Below are 23,177 nucleotides of genomic sequence, written 5' to 3' on the forward strand. Positions count from 1 at the left end.
TTGACAACCGAGTCGCTTCTTAGCAATTACTGAATGCTTCTTGCAATGGAAACGGTGATGGACAAAAAAGCAGAAAGCCCACATCATTCTTCAAGATCTGGAAGAGTAAAAAGAGAGCCATCACCTTCTACTAAAGACAGAAAGACAAAAGTGCCAAAATCTGTGAAGCTCCAAGAGCCACACAAAAGGAAAGAAAGAGAGAAACCAGAAGTGGTGGAGGAAGAGGAGAGAGGTGAAGCCAAGGAAGAGGTTAAAGTCACCTCCAGCAGCACTGTTGTTAATGTAGACAGTGTGAGGGAACTAATTAAAAAGGACCGAGAGGAGTTATTAGGGTTATTGGAGACTGAGGGACATGGAGAAGGTAAGTTGGGCAGCGGTGGCAATAAAAACATCTAAAAAATGATGGAGTCCATCACCATACCAGTGACTCATCTTTAATTTTCTCCTGCAGGCTTGAAGAAGCGATACTTTGGAGTTTGTGAGCTAATTCTAATAGTTTTTGTCCTTTCTGTGGTTATTTTCTTCTTTCCTCTTTCGATTTGGTTCTGTGTGAAGGTATACTTTCAATCCCTGCAATGAAATATATGAAAGTAATATAGTTTTATGTGGAAATATTTGTACTCTGCTCAGACTTGAAAACTTTAATTACTTGTCTGATTCTTCGTAGATTGTGAGAGAACATGAGAGAGCGGTGATATTTCGGCTGGGGCACCTATTGCAAAGAAAACCCAGTGGCCCAGGTACTTTTGATTTATATTATATTGTACTGTCTGATTCAGTTACGGTATTATTACATTGCAGTTTGAAGAATTACATTTTTTAATTGAATCAGTTTTGTGCCAATTAATAGAATTAATCACGTATATCAATATTTAGTGAGAAAGGCCCCAAAATAAATCATTTAATGTATGTATGATAATACAAATTATTATAAATATAGTATAATAGATTAACTTGCGTCACGTCTCACTAGTTTTCAGCGTCTCTAGTCATGAACGGCATGTTATTAGGCCGCTTTGTCAAGGTAAACGTAGTTTTAAACTTTGAAAGACATGTCTTGAGATCCCTGCGTGATTCTGTTGTGCTTGGTCCAGCTGTCTTTGAACGCAACAGCACGTCATCTATGGAACTCCCACTTCCGAGAAGGATATAGCTGCAGGAAGTGCTCCAAAAAGGGACGGGAGCTCAAAACCGCCATTAAAGACTACCACCCTTGGAGTCACGAGTTTGAATCCATGGTGTGCTTAGTGACTCCAGTCAGGTCTCTTAAGCAACCAAATTGGCCCAGATGCTAGGGAGGGTAGAGTCACATGGGTTAACCTCCTCATGGTCCCGGTTAGTGGTTCTCACTTTCAATGGGATGTGTGGTAAGTTTAGCACGAGCTTCCACATATGGAGTCTCCACAGTGTCATGCACAACGAGCCACATGATAAGATGCGCAGATTGACAGTTTCAGAAGCAGAGGCAACTGAGACTTGTCCTCCGTCACTCAGATTGAGGTGAGTAACCGCACCACGAGGACTTGCTGAGTAGTGGGAATTGGGCATTCCAAATTGGGAGAAAAAGAGGATAAATAAAACACCATTAAAGATATAGGGATCCCATTACCTAACCCTTTCTCTGACCTTAACAATGAGATGAAGTGGTGCCCCCCTTTTGGAGTTGGCGCAACCCCCTTTTGGAGAAACCCTGACCTCTTTTGGAGATTCCACCCCCAAATGGGTTCAGAATCTCACTTAGTAGGCAGAGTTAGCCCAGAAAGGGTGGGGTTTCTCAAAGAGGGGTGTTACGTGAGAGGTGTCTGTCTGCATCTTACAAGACTACTACAAGACACCAAAGACTCTCAAGCAAGTCAGTCCACTGTTGGCCATCTTTGGAAGGTCTCCAGCCTGCAGCTATACATGCTTGGCTACTTCCACAGATGGAGTTGCGTTAACTGCCCCGAACTGCCACAGACACGCTAAAACATCAAGTTTGATTTGCTCCTATGGTAGGAAAATGACATATTATGGAATTTACATATCGTCAGGGGGTATATTTAATTGCCTAAAATGTTTTAACGCGTTATTTTTTATATAATTAATTGCACAAAATTAATACATTACTGTAAATCTGCTGCCCTAATCATTTCATGTTCTTGGATTTTAATGCACGTATGTAAACCTTTATATTTCAGGTTCAGTACAAGTTAAACTCAATAGACAGCATTTTTCTTATAAAAAAAGTAAATATTTGACTAACAGTGAGGCATTTACAATGGAACTGAATGGGCCAACATAAGCATAAAAATACTCACTGCTTTAAAGCATAGACACGAGACATTAACAATATGTGTGCTAACATGGTTTTAGTGATCAAATCAATTAGTAACCATTTATAAGTAAAGTTATATCCAATTTTACATCTTCCTTGCCATGACAATGTAATGTAAACGACTGTAAAACCTTCATTTAAACAACTTTACTGCTCAAGTAATTAAGTGCTTTTATGACATTATACGTTTTACATTTCTTCCTTAAACACTTCAAAAGTTGTCCCCATTCACTTTCATTGGAAGTCCCTCACTGTAACCTAAGTAGGGAATTTTGGTGCTAATCAACATTATGCCACAAATGCTGTCAATTGAGCTTACCTCTGGAATTATCCTTACTTTGTTACAGGGTTATTGTTTTATCTCCCATTTCTGGATGTGTGCCAAATAGTGGACATTCGTCTGAAAATGTTGAAGATCCCTCCTCATACGGTAATTTCTGAACTTCCAGGAAAAACAACAAAGCAATTAGAAATGTATTTTCAAGCCCTCAGAGTCATTTAATGAACTGCAGTAAAAAGCTGACTAAGGCAAATACCATCCCACTGTCATGTAATCATGGAGGAGTGACAGAACAAGTTAACTGGAGACAGAAAAAAGCTGACTAGTAAAACAAAATTAAGATTGCTTGCTAATTACTTCAGCATTGATCCACTAAGAGCACACATGTCCAAACTAGTCAAATAAATCAAATAATGAGCATGAATCTTTTGTTGTTGTTACATCTTCAGGTGGTGACCAAAGATCTAGTGTGCACTGAAATGAGTGCGGCATGTTACTATCGTATGGAAAATGTGTCTGTTTATTATTCGTCACTCGCTGCTGTTCCGGCCGTGTTACAGGCATTGGCTCAGGTATCAGTCAGAGAGATACTGGCCCATCATGCCTTCACTGACATTTTACTGGACAGGAAACTGATGGGCCAAAAGATTCAGGTAGACATCACCAGATATGATCCCAATGATATCATAAGTGCTTGGAACATGGAGGTTTTATGATGCTTTGTTTGTCATGCAGGTTTCTATAGATTCTATTACTTGCCGGTGGGGAATCAAGGTGGAAAAAGCAGAGATGTAAGTAAATCACAGATTATACTCCAAAGGAAGTATACAACTCCCATAAAGTAATCTAGATGTTCTTTTGTCCACTGTTGCAGAGAGGAAATCGGTCTTCCAGCTGAGCTACAACACAACTTTGCTGTAGAGGCCAAGGCAAGGAGACAGGCACAGGTCAAAGTAAGATTACACTACACTTATTACAGGGTCTATCACCCTAGACTAGAGCAATGTGGAGAAGTGTCTTACTCAAGGACACAATGGTTCATGAATCACTCCTTGTGGCATTCTAATCTTCAACCTTTTATTTACTAGCTCAGCTCTTAAACGGCTATATCACTTTGTGTTACAGGTAATCGCTGCAGAAGGAGAGAAGGCAGCTTGTGAGGCTCTAAAGGCCTCCATAGAGGGTCTCTCTGGGTCTCCACTGGTCATACACCTTCGACTTTTGCAGCTCCTGCACTGTCTGCGCTCTGAGCAACCAGCTGTGGTCCTCAACATACCTCCTGATGTTTTGACCCAATCCATTGACCTTGCTAGTTTAACCAGAACAGCCAATCAAAGCCTGAGCACAAGTGATACCTCAGAAGAGAGCCCTAAAGACTCGCCCCTGATGTAAAGACGTCTGTGTAACTTACTACAAACGTAAAGCAGCAAGTTATGTTAATATGCTAATGTAAAGAACACATTATTTTTAGGATTTAAGTTTAATTTGTTCAGGCTTTTCTTGAAATATCACTCAATTAGAGCTTTCTTCTGATGTATGTTGTTTTATAATGAATCAAGCTAACACTTACTCAAACAAAATAGGTTTTGGTAACACTTCATAATAAGGTTGTTTACCTAAACATTAGTTAACGCGATGGTTGATGGTGCACTCAGTGAGATTCATGTTTATGTTGCGCTGACCTAGTGGCGTAGATGCAGCATCACCTACAAACAAAAGTTACTGCTCAGTTACCGAAGTCATCGTAAAAGTGTGCTCTTCGCATTACTTAACGCAATAGTTAAAGGTGCATTCAGTAACATCCACATTTTTGAAGTGTTGGCACCTTCCAGCATAGATGCAGCATCACGTACAAACAAGTTACCTCTCAATTATCAATGTTATCGTAAATGTGTGCTATTCGCATTTGTAAACACAAAAGTTAAAAAGTGCACTCAGTGATATTAGCATTTATGTTGCGCTGAAACCTAACGGCATAGATGAAGCATTACGTACAAACAAAAGTTGCCGCTCAGTCACAGACGTCATCGTAAAAGTGTGCTATTCGCATTAGTTGTTGCAATAGTTAACGGTGTATTCAGTGACATTCGCGTTTATGCTGCGCTGACACCAAGCGGCGTAGATGCAGCATCTTGCACAAACAGAATTTCTCAGTTCCCAATGTCATCGTAAAAATGCACTATGTGCAAACATGATTATTTTATTTCAGGAGTGCACCTTTAAATGCAGCAATAAACAAAAATTGTACAGCATTCACATTACCAGAAGCTTTAATGTTAACGAAAATAACTTTATTGTAATACAAACCTCTAGCAAAGACATTATAAAATACATTTTCAAGACATGCGCAATACAAATACACTTCAAACACAGATGTGTCTATTAAATACTTTATTATTTTGCTCTGTAGTGCATTTCTTGCTTTAGCGTTTCTTGTTGCCCTTTGGGACTTTGTGACTGGCTTCTGGTTTCTGACTTTGCGGTTTGGCTTCAGAAGTTCCAACAGGGGTGCCTGGAGTCTTGGGTTCGGCTGTAACATTCTTCTTGCTCACTGTAAATAATACCAAAAATAGATTGGAAAAAGTTAGTTCAAATGATATTTCTACATGCATGTAACCGTGAAGTGTGTACTTTTTGTGACACTAGCAGCACCAAACGGAATTGCAAAAATGTTGTTTCTGAACATACAAAAGCATTGCATTATTCATTTTGTCAGTCTTATTTTCTTGAGATAATGAGAAAAATAAGCCATTCAGTGTTGCAGAAATTACTATTTAATTTTAAAGATACTAAAAAGTAACTCCCAACAAATGTTAATATTATATAACAAGCCCTTTTGACATTTAATCATGCGCAGGATATGAATTATAGTTATCTACAGTGTTAATAAAATTTCACTTGTTAAAATGCTCATTCTTGATATCAGTAATTTGGTTTGCAGTAGTAAAAATCTTAATTCTTGATATAAAATAATTACATAATTTCTCATGGAAATACCCATTGTTGATATCAAAAAGTGTTTCAACTAGTAACAAAAACATAATTTTGGTATCTTTAACTTCATATTCACTAGTAGAATTTAACAATCATCTGTCATTCACTCATATTAAAAATGCAAATACAGATATCTATAATTAATTTCTTACTAGTTAAAATTTCAAATGCACATCAACTATGTACTTAACTATGTAACTAAGGCTGTCCTGTTAATACACTGGGGGCCAAAAGGTTGGAATAATGTCCAGAGTTTGCTCTTATGGAAAGAAATTTATACTTTTATTCACCAAAGTGGCATTCAACTGATCACAATGCATAGTCAGGAGATTAATAATGTGAAAAATTACTATTGCAAATTACTTCAAAGAGTTCTCATCAAAAAATCTTCCATGTGGAGCAGTAACAGCTTTGCGGATTCTTGGCATTCTAGCTGTCAGTTTATCCAGATACTCTGGTGATATTTCACCCCACACTTCCTGTAGCACTTGCCATAGATGTGACTGTCTTGTCGGGCACTTCTCACGCACCTCACAGTCTAGCTGAACCCACAAAAGCTCAATGGGTTTAAGATTCATAACTGTTATGGGTGCGGGAAGCAGGAGAAGGCAGACGGGTGGTTAGGATCCAAAAGCGGTTTATTAAAAGTAATAATAGAGCAAAAACACAAAGAAAAGTCCACGATGGGAAAAAGTTAACTCAAACACAAAAGAACACACAGCGGGTAGAACAGACAGTGAACATAATTGAAGGGCAGGGTAAACCTCGAACGAACCAGGGGAACGGCGAGAGCACAACGGCATGAACAAGAAACATAACGTGCAACGATAACGAACCACAAAGGAAAGGGAAAACAACAGGGTTTAAATAGACAGACACAATGAAGTCTAAACGAGACACAGGTGAGAACAATGATGAGTGCAGGCAGTGAGGGAGGTCGGGAATTGTGGGAAATGTAGTTTATACAAGGACAGTGAAACACGGTGCGGACAACAAGGGAAACGTGACATGGAACGTGATCAGTGGAGAGTGAAACAGAAAACACGGGGCAGACAACACGGAATCGTAACAATAACACTCTTTTCCAATTATCTGTTGTCCAATGTCTGTGTTTCTCTGCCCACTCTAACATTTTCTTTTTGTACTTCTGTTTCAAAAGTGGCTTTTTCTTTACAATTCTTCCCATTAAGCCTGTTGTTCATGGAACTGGTGTTGAGCAGGTAGAATTCAAAGAAGCTGTCAGCTGAGGACATGTGAGGCATCTACAGTTGAAACTCGAAAAATTAGAATATCATGCAAAAGTTCATTAATTTCAGTAATTCAACTTAAAAGGTGAAACTAATATATTATATAGACTCATTACAAGCAAAGTAAGATATTTCAAGCCTTTATTTGATATAATTTTGATGATTATGGATTACAGCTTATGAAAACCCCAAATTCAGAATCTCAGAAAATTAGAATATTACATGAAATCAATAAAAAAAAGGATTTTAAATACAGAAATGTCGGCCCTCTGAAAAGTATAATCATGCATATGTACTCGGTACTTGGTTTGGGCCCCTTTTGCATTAATTACTGCCTCAATGCGGCGTGGCATGGATGCTATCAGCCTGTGGCACTGCTGAGGTGTTATGGAAGACCAAGATGCTTCAATAGCGGCCTTCAGCTCTTCTGCATTGTTTGGTCTCATGTCTCTCATCTTTCTCTTAGCAATGCCCCATAGATTCTCTATGGGGTTCAGGTCAGGCGAGTTTGCTGGCCAATCAAGCACAGTAATACCATGGTCATTGAACCAGGTTTTGGTACTTTTGGCAGTGTGGGCAGGTGCCAAGTCCTGCTGGAAAATGAAGTCAGCATCTCCATAAAGCTTGTCTGCTGAAGGAAGCATGAAGTGCTCTAAAATGTCCCGGTAGACGACTGCGTTGACTCTGGACTTAAAGGGGTCATGACATGAGAAACCAAATTTGCCTTGATCTTTTGGTATATAAGAGGTCTTTGTATCATTAAAACGTCCTGCAAGTTTAATATTTTAAGACGTCCTCCCCATTCTAAACGAATCATTTATTTAATCAAGCTCAAAATACAGCTCGTTCTGGATTCATGGTTAGAAGTGACGTGTCGGTTAGAAGTGACGTAACAGCGTTTGCATATGACCGCCTCCAGCACAACATAACTACGCTATAAGCGCAAGAAAACTACGCTCATTTCAGTATCGCCGTGCGCCTCACAAGTGTTCAGTCGATGGACAGCGAGCTCTGACAGAGACTACTTGTGCACAGGAAAATTACGATGCCACACAGATGTGCTGTTCCTGGCTGTGGTCAAACAAAACCTCTGAATAAGCTGCCGAAAGATCCAGACGTCAGGGAAAAATGGATGCAGTTTATTTTTTGCGGACGACCCAGTCACGGCAGTGTTAACTTAAGCGTTTGTTCTGTACATTTTAAGGATGACTGTTTTGAGAACAAATCTCAATATGATGCTGGCTTTGCCAGAAAACTGTTGCTCAAAGATAAGTCCGTGCCGACTATTCTGGGAACAACGACGACGCAAACTGTAAGTAATCTATTTTAAACTTTAAACTACTTTTTAAAGCGCAATTTCATTCATTATGAATAATCACAGTGTTTTTACTTAGTTTACTTGCATATTGTTCTGGCTGGAGGCGTCAATAATTGATACATAGGCACTGACGTTAGCCAATCATAACAGTGGGCGTTAACACTGAAGTCTTAAATGGAAAACGCCCCCAAAACAGACTGTTTGAATCAGAGGATGAGAAACAGGGTGGGAAAAGGTCATAAATCACTAGATTTTAAAAGTTTTTCTTAAAAAAAATATATTAATACTATAATTGCACCTAAGGGAACATAATAAAACATGTCATGACCCCTTTAATAAAGCACAGTGGACCAACACCAGCCGATGACATGGCTCCCCAAACCAACACAGACTGTGGAAACTTCACACTGGACTTCAAGCATCTTGGATTGTGTGCCTCTCCATTCTTCCTCCAGACTCTGGGACCTTGGTTTCCAAATGAGATGCAAAATTTGCTCTCATCAGAAAAGAGGAATTTGGACCACTGAGCAACAGACCAGTTCTTATTTCTTTAGCCCAGGTAAGACGTTTGACATTTGAAGCCCATGTCCAGGACCCATCTGTGTGTGGTGGCTCTTGATGCAGTAACTCCAGCCTCAGTCCACTCCTTGTGAAGCTCCCCCACACATTTGAATGGCCTTTTCCTGACAATCCTCTCCAGGCTACGGTCATCCCTGCTGCTTGTGCTCCTTTTTCTTCCACACTTTTCCCTTCCACTTAACTTTCTATTAATGTGCTTTGATACAGCACTTTGAGAACATCCAACTTCTTTTGCAATTACCTTTTGAGGCTTTCCCTCCTTGTGGAGGGTGTCAATGATGGTTTTCTGCACAACTGTCAGGTCAGCAGTCTTCCCCATGATTGTGAATTCAACTGAACCAGACTGAGAGACCATTTAAAGGCTCAGGAACCCTTTGCAGGTGTTTAGCTGATTAGAGTGTGACACTTTGAGCCTACAATACTGAACCTTTTCACAATATTCTAATTTTCTGAGATTCTGAATTTGGGGTTTTCATAAGCTGTAAGCCATAATCATCAAAATTATATCAAATAAAGGCTTGAAATATCTTACTTTGCTTGTAATGAGTCTATATAATATATTAGTTTCACCTTTTAAGTTGAATTACTGAAATTAATGAACTTTTGCACGATATTCAAATTTTTCGAGTTTCACCTGTATTTCTCAAACTAGAGACTCTGATTAACTTATCCTCTTGTTTAGTTGTACATCTGGCCTTCCACATCTCTTTCTATCCTTGTTAGAGTCAGTTGTGCTTTGTCTTTGTAGACTGTAGTGTACAGCTTTGTATGAAATCTTCAGTTTTTTGGCAATTTCAATCATTGTATAGCCTTCATTCCTCAAAACAATGATTGACTGATGAGTTTCTTGAGAAAGCTGTTTCTTTTTTGCCATTTTTGACCTAATATTGACCTTAAGACATGCCAGTCTATTGCATACTGTGGCAACTCAAAAACAAACAGAAAGACAATGTTAAACTTAATTTAATGAACCAAATAGTTTTCAGCTGTGTTTGATTATAATGGAAAGTGATTTTCTAGTGCCAAATGATCAATTTATCATGATTACTCAAGGATAAGGTGTTGGAGTGATGGCTGCTGGAAAAGGGACCTGTCTAGATTTGATCAAAAATTACTTTTTTCAAATAGTGATGGTGCTGTTTTTTACATCAGTCTCCTGACTATACTTTGTGATCAGCTGAATGCCACTTTGGTGAATTAAAGTACCAAAAACAGCAAAATTTGTACATTATTCCAAATGTATTGTTCCCAGTGTAATTACTTTACAGATATATACAGTGAGGAAAATAAGTATTTGAACACCCTGCTATTTTGCAAGTTCTCCCACTTAGAAATCATGGAGGGGTCTGAAATTGTCATCGTAGGTGCATGTCCACTGTGAGAGACATAATCTAAAAAAAAAAATCCAGAAATCACAATGTATGATTTTTTAACTATTTATTTGTATGATACAGCTGCAAATAAGTATTTGAACACCTGAGAAAATCAATGTTAATATTTGGTACAGTAGCCTTTGTTTGCAATTACAGAGGCGCTTCCTGTAGTTTTTCACCAGGTTTGCACACACTGCAGGAGGGATTTTGGCCCACTCCTCCACACAGATCTTCTCTAGATCAGTCAGGTTTCTGGGCTGTCGCTGAGAAACACGGAGTTTGAGCTCCTCCAAAGATTCTCTATTGGGTTTAGGTCTGGAGACTGGCTAGGCCACGCCAGAACCTTGATATGCTTCTTACAGAGCCACTCCTTGGTTATCCTGGCTGTGTGCTTCGGGTCATTGTCATGTTGGAAGACCCAGCCTCGACCCATCTTCAATGCTCTAACTGAGGGAAGGAGGTTGTTCCCCAAAATCTCGCAATACATGGCCCCGGTCATCCTCTCCTTAATACAGTGCAGTCAGCCCTGTCCCATGTGCAGAAAAACACCCCAAAGATGATGCTACCACCCCCATGCTTCACAGTAGGGATGGTGTTCTTGGGATGGTACTCATCATTCTTCTTCCTCCAAACACGGTTAGTGGAATTATGACCAAAAAGTTCTATTTTGGTCTCATCTGACCACATGACTTTCTCCCATGACTCCTCTGGATCATCCAAATGGTCATTGGCAAACTTAAGACGGGCCTTGACATGTGCTGGTTTAAGCAGGGGAACCTTCCGTGCCATGCATGATTTCAAACCATGACGCCTTAGTGTATTACCAACAGTAACCTTGGAAACGGTGGTCCCAGCTCTTTCAGGTCATTGACCAGCTCCTCCCATGTAGTTCTGGGCTGATTTCTCACCTTTCTTAGGATCATTGAGACCCCACGAGGTGAGATCTTGCATGGAGCCCCAGTCCGAGGGAGATTGACAGTCATGTTTAGCTTCTTCCATTTTCTAATGATTGCTCCAACAGTGGACCTTTTTTCACCAAGCTGCTTGGCAATTTCCCTGTAGCCCTTTCCAGCCTTGTGGAGGTGTACAATTTTGTCTCTAGTGTCTTTGGACAGCTCTTTGGTCTTGGCCATGTTAGTAGTTGGATTCTTACTGATTGTATGGGGTGGACAGGTGTCTTTATGCAGCTAATCGACCTCAAACAGGTGCATCTAATTTAGGATAATAAATGGAGTGGAGGTGGACATTTTAAAGGCAGACTAACAGGTCTTTGAGGGTCAGAATTCTAGCTGATAGACAGGTGTTCAAATACTTATTTGCAGCTGTATCATACAAATAAATAGTTAAAAAATCATACATTGTGATTTCTGGATTTGTTTTTTTAGATTATGTCTCTCACAGTGGACATGCACCTACGATGACAATTTCAGACCCTCCATGATTTCCAAGTGGGAGAACTTGCAAAATAGCAGGGTGTTCAAATACTTATTTTCCTCACTGTATATATATATATATATATATATATATATATATATATATATATATATATATATATATATATAAAATATAGCATTTTTTATATTTATTTTTTAATTTTGTAGCATTTTATTTGAATTATTCTTTTACTAATCCAACCAGTATGAAATTAATTATAGATATGTTATTGTGTTTTGAACAGGACTGAAGAATATTGTGAAATTCTACTAATAAAATGTAGTTACAAATATCAAGAATTATTATTCTTTACTAGTTGAAATGTATTTTTATATAAAGAATGGGTATTGCCACAAGTAATAATGTCATATTAATTATTTAAATCTATAATTCATATCCTGAACATGATTAAATGTCAGTTCAGCTTGCCATAGTCTTATCCGTTTTATATATATATATATATATATATAAGTTTAATGTTAGTGCAGTATCTGGCACACTTACCCTTGGTTTCCACACTGGGTTGAGCCGGTAGCTGCCTCTCCAGATCTTTGATCTTGTCTAAAGCTGCGTGCAAGTCCTCCTCAGCCTTTAAAGCCCGTATCTCTGCACTGATCGCACGAGTCTCAACCTCTCTGAAAAAATGCCATTTATATAGAGAAAGACTAAAGATCTAATTTATGAGACCAATTCACAGTACTGATACTTACAGAAGTTCTTGCTGAAGCGTTCTGACTGTTTCTAAAGCAATGAAGGCCTCCTGGGCATTCTCAGTGTGAGGAGATACAACAAATTCTTCAGTCTAGAAAAGAGTATTGATGTTTAATTCATCATAAAATCATGATGGATTTTAATTTCACAAAAGACAGTAATGATAAAATGTGATCCTTTGAGTGGACACTATGACATGTACAGTTAACTGCAAATATTCCAGTGATTATTCATCATAGGGACAAATTCTGTAAAAATATGCCACAATATATAGTTTTGTTGCCGGTAGGAAATAATAATGGTCTGTAAATGTTCTGAAATCACACGTTATTGGCAGGTGTGGCTAAAAGTTCATTTTGATCTCCACATGTGGAGATGAAAACTGCTATACTCACCCCTGTGAGCTGGACTGTGTCCTCTCCCAGCATCTGCTCAGTGATATTGCCATCATGGCCTATGAACTTGAGAACCGAACCTTCTTTCTTATCCCTGCTAGCCTCTACAACCTGGTCTTCCCCCTGCTGGGGTGATACGGCAACATTTAATAAAGCAAAGCATAAATTAATGGTTGAGTTAAATGTTATTTGGCACTAACTAGTAGTGTTTCTTTCAGATTTCGCACATTTTTCACATCTATGTTCTATTTGGGTCTATTTAGTAATTACAAAACTGGCCAATAGCAAGCAAGCAGCTTATTTAATATATATATATATAGACAGTATATAATTATTTATATATTCATCAGCTCTTTGGAAATAATAAGGTCCACTGACATGTTCTATTTCCAACAGTTGTTCTTCATCCTCCTTTGGTTGAATAGGTAGCTCTGGTTGTTCCTCTATCTAAGAACACATATACATTGGTATAGGTTTCACAATCATCCATCCATCGGATTGATGTGAAATCAAACTCATAATGAATGGCTGGCTAAATGTCAGTATTATAGCTGTTGTGTTCTACCAGAGATTCTATGCTGCTGTCCTCTAATGGGATGTCACTAACAGACTGTGGCACCATTTTTCCAGATAGTTTCAGCTCCACAGGGCCTCCCTTCACATCTGACAGTAGTATCCGACAGGCCTCCGTCCATTCACAACACTCCTTCTGAACACACAAAATGGCAGCAGAGGATGCCATGGCATGTCAGACAAAGTTGAGGTTTGACTGATTGCAACCAGTGTTGGAAAAGTTACTTTTAAAAGTAACATGTTACATTATTGCTGTATACATAATAAAAGTAACTAATTACACTACATTGTTACCTTTTTAGAAAAACAGTCATTACTTTTGCATTAATGTGTATCAAAAAGTTGATTTTATATAATTTGCATGCAATGACTATCCTGTCTTTTACATTGAACCTCTTCAAAAGGGGCACTTTAAATGTTTAAGTCTCCGAATACATAAGTAATAAATATGTGGTACGCTTTGAAAGCTTAGAATCTGAACCTTTAACAGATAACATCACTTCTGCATTTATGTTACATAAAATAACAAAACAAGGACTGAAAACATTCGCATTGCACATCAGCGCCACCTACAGGTCATGTGGTAGAACTATGGATATGAATAAGCCTTTCAAAAAGCATGTAAATAAACAAATCATATATAAAATCAAAGCTCTCATCCTCAGAAAAGCAACTGTTTAAGTTATTTTGTTGCCCTAATATCACAGTTCAAAGGAATCTCAAAAGAATCACGAAGTGAAATATGATTTCTGTAGGATATCAAATGCAAGCGCCTTGTTATGTGCTGATCACTGCTGCTGTTAGCCCCAAATAGCTAAAAACTGTATATCTCCTTTACCATAGGAAAGGAGAAAAATGGCCATTTATTACTTGTCTGTGAGCTTGCTTCTGTGAATAATCCAATGTTATATCTTAGATGTCAAGAAACAAATTATGCAATCCAGCATGAAAAGCATGCTAAATAAATCATCAGTAATATATGTTATCGACTATTTATGATAAAATGTTTCATATCATTGCAAAAGGGAGGATCTCCGCTTTGTAATGACACCTAGATTGAGCTTCTAGTCCACTCAGAGGCCAAGATATTGTATAAAAAACATGAACTAAAAATTAGACTGAATACTATTTTCAGAAAAAAATAGACCAATTTTTAAATGGACCAATAGTCCATAGTATGTGTAAATGCTGATCTTTTAAATTTTGGGTGACAGCCCAAAAATATAGTTGAAAATGTGAAATAACGTGAATACTTCCAACAGTGAAATGCAAGACTTTGGCTCGCCATATCACTCTGACTGTCCAGAGAAAGTTCATCTGCACTATGAAGGTCTGCATGACTATGTTATGGGAAAGAAAGTTTTCCATTGTATTCATCAATAAATAAATAAACAAAAGGGGCTGTTCATGCCGAAAATGCTTTTTTATCCATATGTGATGTTTTGCAGTTGTTTTTCTCTGTAAACATGCGACGGACGGATGTCACAGAAGCACTGTGTTTTTTGGACTCCATGTCAAGTTAAAAGGGGCACCTGTCATTGCCACACAAGGAAGACTTAAGAAGATGAGAGTGATTGCTCAGTACCTGAAGCTTAGTAAGGTGATACAGCTCATTCTCAGTGTCATTCTGAGTGGAACTCTTACAGACTGCCTCCTCCACAATGGCCTGACAAGAACTGCAGAACAGTTAGGCTTAATTAATTCCTGCTGATTGATCTTCTGACAATAATGAGTTCAGAATTGTTACCTTATGATATATCTGGAAAAGCTGTCAAGTTTTACAGAGAGGTTCCTAGCATCTTCCTCTAGCTTCTCAACAGACACATCCACTATAACGTTCAGTTCAGAAATAGAATGAGATGCAGCTTCCTGGTTATCCCAATGTACTGGAACCATTAGTAGCAGAAGGTCTACCATCCAGTGAATCAGCTGAGTGTGAATAGAACTAACCTGGCAACACAAGACAAGATCATCTAATATGACTCATGGTGGGGAGAATGCATGAAAAGTTACCCATGCCTGTTCTGTACCTCTCCACGAAGCCTCATATTTTCACAGTCGAAAAAGTTTTGTTGAGAGAACAGGAATTGCTTCATTGTCTTGACGACATCATTGATTTCAATCCTATCAGAGATACAAACAGTGCAATTGGACATTACATTTTTTCAATATATAAACCTAGTAAGCGCCTACCTAGACCTTGTTTTGGCCTGTAGTCCAGTCTCCCAGAAAGGTACCTAGCAAAGTTTATGGCAGCAACGCATATGTCCTTTGCAGAAAAGGTAATACCAAAATGCATTGCAACAAGCTCATTTAAAAACTTAAAAAATAGTTTTAATAGATTAATAGTTCAAAGTAATTTAAAATTTAATTTTTGTGTTTGTGTGTGCTACATGTATGTGTTTCATGCTTATTTAAGATTTGTGTAGTTAGCATAGCAACATGCTAATGTCAAACCATAGACTATTTAGCAGAGATGGGCCACTTCTATTAAAATGAATGGGAGAGATTGGAACGCCCAATGGATGTATAAAGGAAGTCCCGCCTTCCAGGTAAAAGAGTCCAGTCACCTTTTAGATACAGTCATCGCCTGTCAATAAACTCGAGAACATGCTTGCAAATTAGCTATACAAGCCATGAAACTAGCGTTTTTTTAGCGTAATGTGAGGTAAAGTAGCACAAATTATGATACCAATGTGGTCAGATTATAGTGCTGATTCAAATATTTTCTCTGATCGTAATCTTGACCAACCGTTTTGGAGATTTAGGTCTTTCCTTTTCCAAATAAAACTGCACTTTCTTGACTGGAAATAGCTTCCCAGTAGCATTCAAAAGATGGTCTCCAGTGGACTGACTTTCTAGAAAGACTTTGGTCAAACTCTATTGTATCAATTGTGAGTCGTGTCGATTCAAGTGCGTGGTGCTTTTTGTTTTGTGTGCTTTTGTAGAGTGTTCCAAATCAGCCACTTATGTTCCATTTCTGTAGAACAAATGCATTGCTGTTCACACACCAAACAAATTTTTGCATCCATCTTTGACCCAAAATCAAGTCTCAAGACACCTGCATTCTGTTCAGTGTGTTGTGCAGCATCTAGCTTTTTTAGTGCCAGAACACATTTGGTTTCAACAGCCACAGAAGGTGGCTGCCTATGAAGACAGTTGACAGCAAGACAGCTCACTATGTTTTGGAACAAGGCTCTAATGCTTAAGGTTTTACCTGGTGTGGGGTTTTTTCTGGGCTCTCTCACGTTCTGACTGTGTGTAATCCACCAGCAGTAGAGCCTCCTTAGACAGATTTATCAAGCTACATAGAGCTTCCTCCAACTTGATCCAGCCATCAGAGGACTGCCCCTCTGGCAGTCTACTCATGGTCTTTAGTCTTCCAGACCAGAGCTCCATAGTTTCAATAAGCAACATTAGTGTTGTATGGATCCCTGAATAAAAATGCAATACCAGACATTGATATCCACTGGAGAAACCATATAAGTGTTGGAAGACTTTGTGAAACCAAAGACTTCTGGTTCTTACCATTTTCTCCATTGATACGGATTTCCAGTTGCTTGTGGAGCTCAGTGATGTACTTTGCCAGTTCCCTCATGGACTCCTGACCTTTGGGTGGCCCTCCGTCTGAAGTAGGGTGTCTCCGAAAGAGCTGAAGACAAACCTCAATCCAGGACTCTTGAAGATCTGCTAGCATTTCAAGTGTTTTCAAAGCAGACACTAGGTCCTCCCCTCCGTAACGCTCACACTGCTCCATCAATACCTATATATGGTTAGACATGATTTTCATTCATTTTTACAATTCAAAATTGGATGGTAGTTAAATTACAAAAAGATTGAAAATGAGAAAGATGAACAAGACAAGCAAAAAGATTTGCTAACCATTGACCATTTCTTCAGGTCATGAGACAGCTCCTCTTCTGAAGACTTGTCAACTTTCCAATTAGGGTTCCTTTTGTAGAGTAAGAGAATAAAATGAATTTGAAACAAAAATCTAAAAGTATCAAACAAAATCCAGAGATTGAGCCATTTTGGGGTTTTTTTAACAGCCGCTACAGAAACTGATATTTTTATGTTGGCATAAAAGTTTAAACAAGTTTTCAAAATGTTTTAAGGTTATAGATAGATTGATAGACAGACAGCCAGACAGATGGAGTTTAAATAGTCTTGGCCCATTAAATAGTCTGGGCCTGGGTAGCTCAGTGGTAAAGATGCTGGCTACCACCCCTATGGGATTTTTGAGGATTATGATTATCTGCTCCTCAAAAAAATGTAAGCCAGATCAGTTAGAAACGACAAAGCAACCCAATTCAAAACAGACTGAAAATTTGTGCCAAATTTGGTGGATGTAGCTTGAAAGCTCTAAGAGGAGTTTCAATAAGAAAATTGGGTTTTAGTTTCAGGATTAAAAAAAACAAAACCTTAACCAACTGTAGAATAACAGTATGCATTTTGAATTATATGCATTTTATTCAAGCAAAGCTTTAAAATATTGAGCAATTTATGAAAACAATACATTAAACAAGTTACTTTACCATTGAGGGCGCACCATTTATCGGTATAAATCGATATTGAAGAATTTATAACCAATTCATACGAAACTGTGAATATTGGTATAAAATATCACTTAAATGGATTGTCAATCACTTATCAATTTCCTCACTGACCTTATCTTATCTTCACAGAACTTGTGCCACTTGACAATGTTATCATGGAAAGATTTAATGGTTTCGCATTGATTGTTTTCAGCCTTTCTAAGGTTCTCCATGAAGGTCGCTAGTTTTTCTTTCCATTGGTCAGTCAACTCCAAGATGTGGGATACATCCACAGAATCCTAAGGAAAATGAACATGGATATAAATGTTGGTCAACCCATCACAATTCTAGAGTCATTGGCTAGATAGGAAAGAGTTTGTACCTCTGCTGTTAGGAAGACAATGAAGTGATCGGCAATCTTGGCCCAGGCCTGATCGCTAATATTTAGCCTTCTTACAAGCTGAAGTTGATTTATCTTTATTATCTGAGAGAAATATATGAGATATTTAGACAAAATAAGATCTTTGATTAACATTTCTTGAAGATACTTAAAAAAAGGAGGTCTCCAAAAGTCACCTTGACGGAAAGGCTGTAGGTAGCTTTTCTCCAAAGGTCCCTCTCATCGGACAGCTGGGACATTTGTCCCTCGAGTCTCCTCCGCTGCAACTCATAAAGATCATGGTACTCTGCTAGAATACTGGGGAAAAGCCACTTTATTTATATCTGATTGCTAAAATGTTGCTATTTATCAGGGTGAAGCTGAATTAAACACATTTACATTTATGCATTTGGCAGACGCTTTTATCCAAAGCGACTTACAGAGCCCTTATTACAGGGACAATCCCCCCGGAGCAACCTGGAGTTAAGTGCCTTACTCAAGGACACAATGGTGGTGGCTGTGGGGTTCGAACCGACAACCTTCTGCTTACCAGTTCAGTGCTTTAGCCCACTACGCCAAACACTATTTGCACTGATAAACTGATAATATTCTCTGATCTGACCATGTAAAAATGTTTTATTTTTTATTAGTTTACACACTCTATGTTGCACTGTGATTGCTCCAGAGCCTTAGAAAGCTCCTCTTTGGCTTCTTCCGCCTCTTTGGACACATACTCGTCATTTTCTTTCATCATACTCAGCTCCCTGTTACGGATAAAACAAAAACAGAGTAGTAAAGAAATGACTGCACAATCAAACTAGATTTTTTAAATGTAAGTGGTGCTTGTTTAAACACACAAAGTCATTTTTGAGTGTACTGTAAATGAGTATCAAACTTGCGTATTAAGCTTTGCAATGGAGCATTTGAAGTGAATGATCTCTTCTGTGAGTCGTCGGTCTAGCGCCCTCTGCACTAAGGTTTCTGTGTGCAGGCCCTTCACCTGCCGAGGGATTCGGTTGAGTAGCGCCACATACCTCTGCCTGGGGAAAAAAGAGTACTTGAGTTCACTTTCTGTTGACAAGAAATTGGGAATAAAGAGAAAAAACAGCGATAGAGACCTGAGGTTGGCGAGAAGCTGACCCCTTTCGGCACATTCAACGCTAACTTGTCGGATTAGCTCATGGAACACTATGTTGTAGATGCTCTGCTCGGTTCTGACCAGCTCCAGTAAATTTTCCATCTGAAATAAGATAAGAATTAGAAGAACTGATATTTGTATACTTTTATTTATACTATTTGTATAGCTCATGAATACTTGATTTCAGTTGGTCCATTGCAGTATTCTGTCATCAAATATTGTCGTATATTCAAGGGTCAAATGAAGCATTTACCCTTGTTTTCATTCATCATGGAATAAATAACGGGGGGTTGTACTTGCTTGTTTTGATTACAAGCAAGTACAGGATTTAAACACTGGAGTCTTATGGATTACTTCTATGCTGCCTTTATATGTTTTTTGGACCTTCAAAGTTTTGGTACCCATTCACTTCCTTTGTAAGAACCTACAGAGCTGAAATATTCTTCTAAAAATTATAGTTTGTGTCCTGGCGATGAAAAAGTCATAATCATCTGGGATGGCATGAGGGTGAATAGAAAATATGAGAACATTTTTATTTTTGGTTGAACTATATATTAATGGTTGGTTATACACCCTGATCACCCTGTCAGGGATTATTTTGCGATAATGACCATCTGACTAAACATCATCTCTAACATACTGTACTTGGAAATGTCTAACACTGTTATCTCACCTGCGAGATTTCAGTTAGCTCGTCAAATTCTTGATTGACACCTGCTTTTTCCAGCATGTCGTCCATCACCTTCTTTAGCTGAATCACCTCAAGCCGACCACTTGGCTTCCTGATGATCATATAGAAAACATGACATATTATTTTACATTGAGCATGGGGCCTTTTAACTGTACGCAAGGGGAATGTGATATACAAAGCCAATATACAGTATGTTAAGGCAGCTATAACTTACATTGATGGAAAGATTCTTAGGTTCTTTTTCTCATCTTCTAAAAGAACTGTAAATTTGCTGTAAATCAAATCAAATGTAAGTAAAGCAAAGAACTACTCTATATGTGTAAAATAATATATATTCTTAGTAGCCAAATCTGACTCACTTACTCGTCATAACACTGCAATCCCTTCAGACCTTTGTTTTTTATGATGTGATATTCTTCAGGGATTAAAGTGTCCAGTGAACTCATATCCTTTAATCAAAGACATACCATGAAGTTAAAGGGATAGTTCACCCAAAAATGAAATTAATGAAATCTCATCATTTACTCACCATCATGCCATTCCAGATGTGTGTGACTTTCTTTCTTTGCTGAACACAAATGAAGATTTTTAGAAGAATATTTAAACTCTGTTGGTCCATAAAAAGCAAGTAAATGGTGTCCAGAAATTTGAAGGTCCAAAAAGCACATAAAGGCAGCATAAGAGTAATCCATATGACTCCAGTGGTTTAATCCATGTTTTCAGAAGCGATATGATAGGTGTTTTTGAGAAACAGATCAATATCAAATAAGTCCTTTTTTACTATTAATCTCCACTTTCACTTTCACAATCTTTGTATTTTTGGTGATTCGCTTTCTTTGTGCATATTGCCACCTACTGGGCAGGGAGGGGAATAGTACACTTAAACTATAATATGCATCTGTTTCTCATCCACCCCTATCGTATAACTTCTGAAGACATGGATTTAACTGCTGGAGTAGTATGGATTACTTTTATGCTGCCTTTATGTGCTTTTTAGAGCTTCAAAGTTTTCGACCCTTTCACTTGCATTGTATGGACCTACAGGGCTACAATATTCTTCTAAAAAACATCATTTGTGTTCAGCAGAAGAAAGAAAGTCATGAGGGTGAGTACATTATGAGAGAATTCTTATTTTTGGGTGAAATATCTCTTTAAAGACAACGAATTAAGCACTTGGCACTTGCTTTATGATCTCCTTGAAGTTGAACAGACCCTCGTTCAGCCACTGGTGGTAGAGGCACCCGATCCCTCTGAGATACCAAGGCATCACATAGAAAGGAAATGTCCCTGTCCAGATTCAAACAAGAAGGGAGTGAGCAATAGGCTTGGTCTCCATGTATTATGTATAAATATGTTTTGTGTCATTACTCATTCCAACCTTCCAGCTCCGGTTAAAGAGGTCGGTTGGTTGAGAAAGTACTGGTATTTCTTGCGAATGGATGAATGGTGCCACAATGGATCAGGCCGGTGTAGTAAACAAACCTGTTGCAAGAGGCAAAACAGCAATAATTTGGTTTTAATTATTGGTCCCAGGGTCATAGAGTGGGGGCATTAAGTTGCAGGTCTTTGAAAAGTTAACAGGATATTTTAAGTGTCAAAAACCTTGAAGTCCTTAGGAGTTTTGGTTAATTTGGGGGGTCCGAGTCTGTCTTGAGGACATGTTGTGGATGTGAGAGTTGCAAGGAGCTCATCTGGTATTAAATCATTATAAGCTGGGTGCACTTGCAGGCTACTGTTGCAATTTATAGGTGTCCTCTCTCTTAACTGAGGTAGCTCTGCTACTGCTAAACAAACAAAGATTATATAGACAAGCAAACAAAACAAATATGTATGGATGGATGATGGATGGATGGAAGGAGGGAGGATGGATGGATGGAAGGAAAGACAGATGGATTAATGGATGGATGGAGGATATGAGGATGGATGGAAGGAAAGAAGAAGGATAGGAGGATGGAAGAGAGGAAGGAAGGAAAGAAGGATGGATGGAAAGAAAGAAGCATGGATGGAAGGAAAGAAAGGAAATGCACCAATCAGTCACAACATTAAAACCACCTGCCTAATATTGTGTAGGTCCCCCTTGTGCCGCCAAAATAGCACCAAACTGGTGATACATTTTTATCACCATAATTGTACAGAGACTTTGTCAACAAGGCATTTCCGTCCACAGGACTTCCACGCACTGGATGTTTTTTGTTTTTGGCACCATTCTGAGCAAATTCTAGAGACTTTAGTGTGAAAATCCCAGGAGATCAGCAGTTACAGAAATAATCAAACCAGCCCATCTGGCACCGTCAATAAAACCAGGGTCAAAATCACTGAGATCAAATGTTTTCCCCTATTCTGATGGTTGATGTGAACATTAACTGAAGCACCTAACCTCTATCTGCGTGATTTTATGCACAGCACTGCTGCCACACGATTGGCTGATTCGATAATCGCATGGATGATTGTTGGTGTCAGACCGGCTGGTTTGAGTGTTTCTGTAACTGCTGATCTAATGGGATTTTCAACAGAAAATGGCCAGACTGGTTCGAACTGACAAAGTCTACGTTAACTCAGATAACCGCTCTGTACAATAACAGTAGTATGTTGACTTTGTCAAGCTAACATAGTAGTCATTAAACGTACGTGCATTCTGAATCGTATGCATTAGTATATTTATGCAAAGCTGAGAAGTTGAGAAATGTATGCCGTACATTAAATAAGTAGGTTACTTTACTATTGGTAGATAGAATATTTAGTCTTCTCACTGTCAGTGACTGGAGAATTACTCCGTTTCTTCATCCTGCGACTTTCTGATCGATCAGGAGAAGACTTTCTGGACTTTACGGACACCGACATGTCGAGGCACTTAAACTCGCTGGACACGATTCACATACGAATAACCCTGTAAAACGTAGACGTTTCCACCGTTATCCATACTTTTGAGTCTCAAATAAGTGTGGAAAGGCGCACCCAAACACGACTTCCTAGTTCAATACAGTTGCTAATAAAAGTGTTTCCATGGACGCGTCGCGTCATGAGGCGACTTTCCCCTCAGAGTTACAGAATGGAAACACGATACTATGATACGACAATAACAGGCTAAATTGATATCATAGTTTTTGTTCTCTCGCTAACATTTTTACTTTGGCACTGAAATGGACTAGACATATTTACAAGTTATTTATTTATAAATAATTTGGCGTGTCAAATGCCATGGCAGCCAAACAAACT

At 38.5% G+C, this 23,177-nt stretch overlaps 2 protein-coding genes across 2 annotated transcripts; one reads left to right on the forward strand and one right to left on the reverse strand.

Annotated features, from left to right (window-relative positions):
* Nucleotides 1-4,021, forward strand: nphs2 (NPHS2 stomatin family member, podocin). The gene is made up of 8 exons (XM_052124189.1): nt 1-361; nt 452-555; nt 668-740; nt 2,662-2,744; nt 3,044-3,247; nt 3,330-3,385; nt 3,469-3,547; nt 3,720-4,021. Exons 1-8 carry the CDS (start codon nt 34-36, stop codon nt 3,984-3,986), a joined length of 1,194 nt encoding a protein of 397 aa, XP_051980149.1. The 5' UTR covers nt 1-33; the 3' UTR covers nt 3,987-4,021.
* A 939-nt stretch (nt 4,022-4,960) lies between these two features.
* Nucleotides 4,961-22,891, reverse strand: axdnd1 (axonemal dynein light chain domain containing 1). Its single transcript, XM_052124190.1, has 25 exons — nt 22,712-22,891; nt 21,564-21,745; nt 21,340-21,443; nt 21,146-21,248; nt 20,325-20,410; nt 20,176-20,232; nt 19,944-20,052; nt 19,251-19,372; nt 19,028-19,172; nt 18,792-18,892; nt 18,330-18,450; nt 18,136-18,237; nt 17,886-18,052; nt 17,101-17,170; nt 16,747-16,981; nt 16,436-16,652; nt 15,249-15,342; nt 14,966-15,168; nt 14,804-14,894; nt 13,211-13,354; nt 13,024-13,092; nt 12,646-12,771; nt 12,250-12,341; nt 12,044-12,174; nt 4,961-5,145 (listed from the first exon to the last, which is right to left on the reverse strand). Exons 1-25 carry the CDS (start codon nt 22,800-22,802, stop codon nt 5,018-5,020), a joined length of 3,090 nt encoding a protein of 1,029 aa, XP_051980150.1. The 5' UTR covers nt 22,803-22,891; the 3' UTR covers nt 4,961-5,017.
* Nucleotides 22,892-23,177: the final 286 nt, after the last annotated feature.

This window comes from Xyrauchen texanus, chromosome 50, assembly GCF_025860055.1.
Source record: "Xyrauchen texanus isolate HMW12.3.18 chromosome 50, RBS_HiC_50CHRs, whole genome shotgun sequence".
Taxonomy (NCBI): Eukaryota; Metazoa; Chordata; class Actinopteri; order Cypriniformes; family Catostomidae; genus Xyrauchen; species Xyrauchen texanus.

Excerpts from the sequence above, each read along its gene's own strand:
- nphs2 (XM_052124189.1), top strand. The coding sequence starts at position 34 with ATGCTTCTTGCAATGGAAACGGTGATGGACAAAAAAGCAGAAAGCCCA. Across the intron at positions 741-2,661 it reads AAGAAAACCCAGTGGCCCAG|GGTTATTGTTTTATCTCCCA; the intron begins GTACTTTTGATT and ends ACTTTGTTACAG. Across the intron at positions 3,548-3,719 it reads GGAGACAGGCACAGGTCAAA|GTAATCGCTGCAGAAGGAGA; the intron begins GTAAGATTACAC and ends TTTGTGTTACAG.
- axdnd1 (XM_052124190.1), bottom strand. The coding sequence starts at position 22,802 with ATGTCGGTGTCCGTAAAGTCCAGAAAGTCTTCTCCTGATCGATCAGAA. Across the intron at positions 20,411-21,145 it reads AACTTCAAGGAGATCATAAA|GATATGAGTTCACTGGACAC; the intron begins GCAAGTGCCAAG and ends CTTTGATTAAAG. Across the intron at positions 16,982-17,100 it reads ACCTGAAGAAATGGTCAATG|GTATTGATGGAGCAGTGTGA; the intron begins GTTAGCAAATCT and ends AACCATATATAG.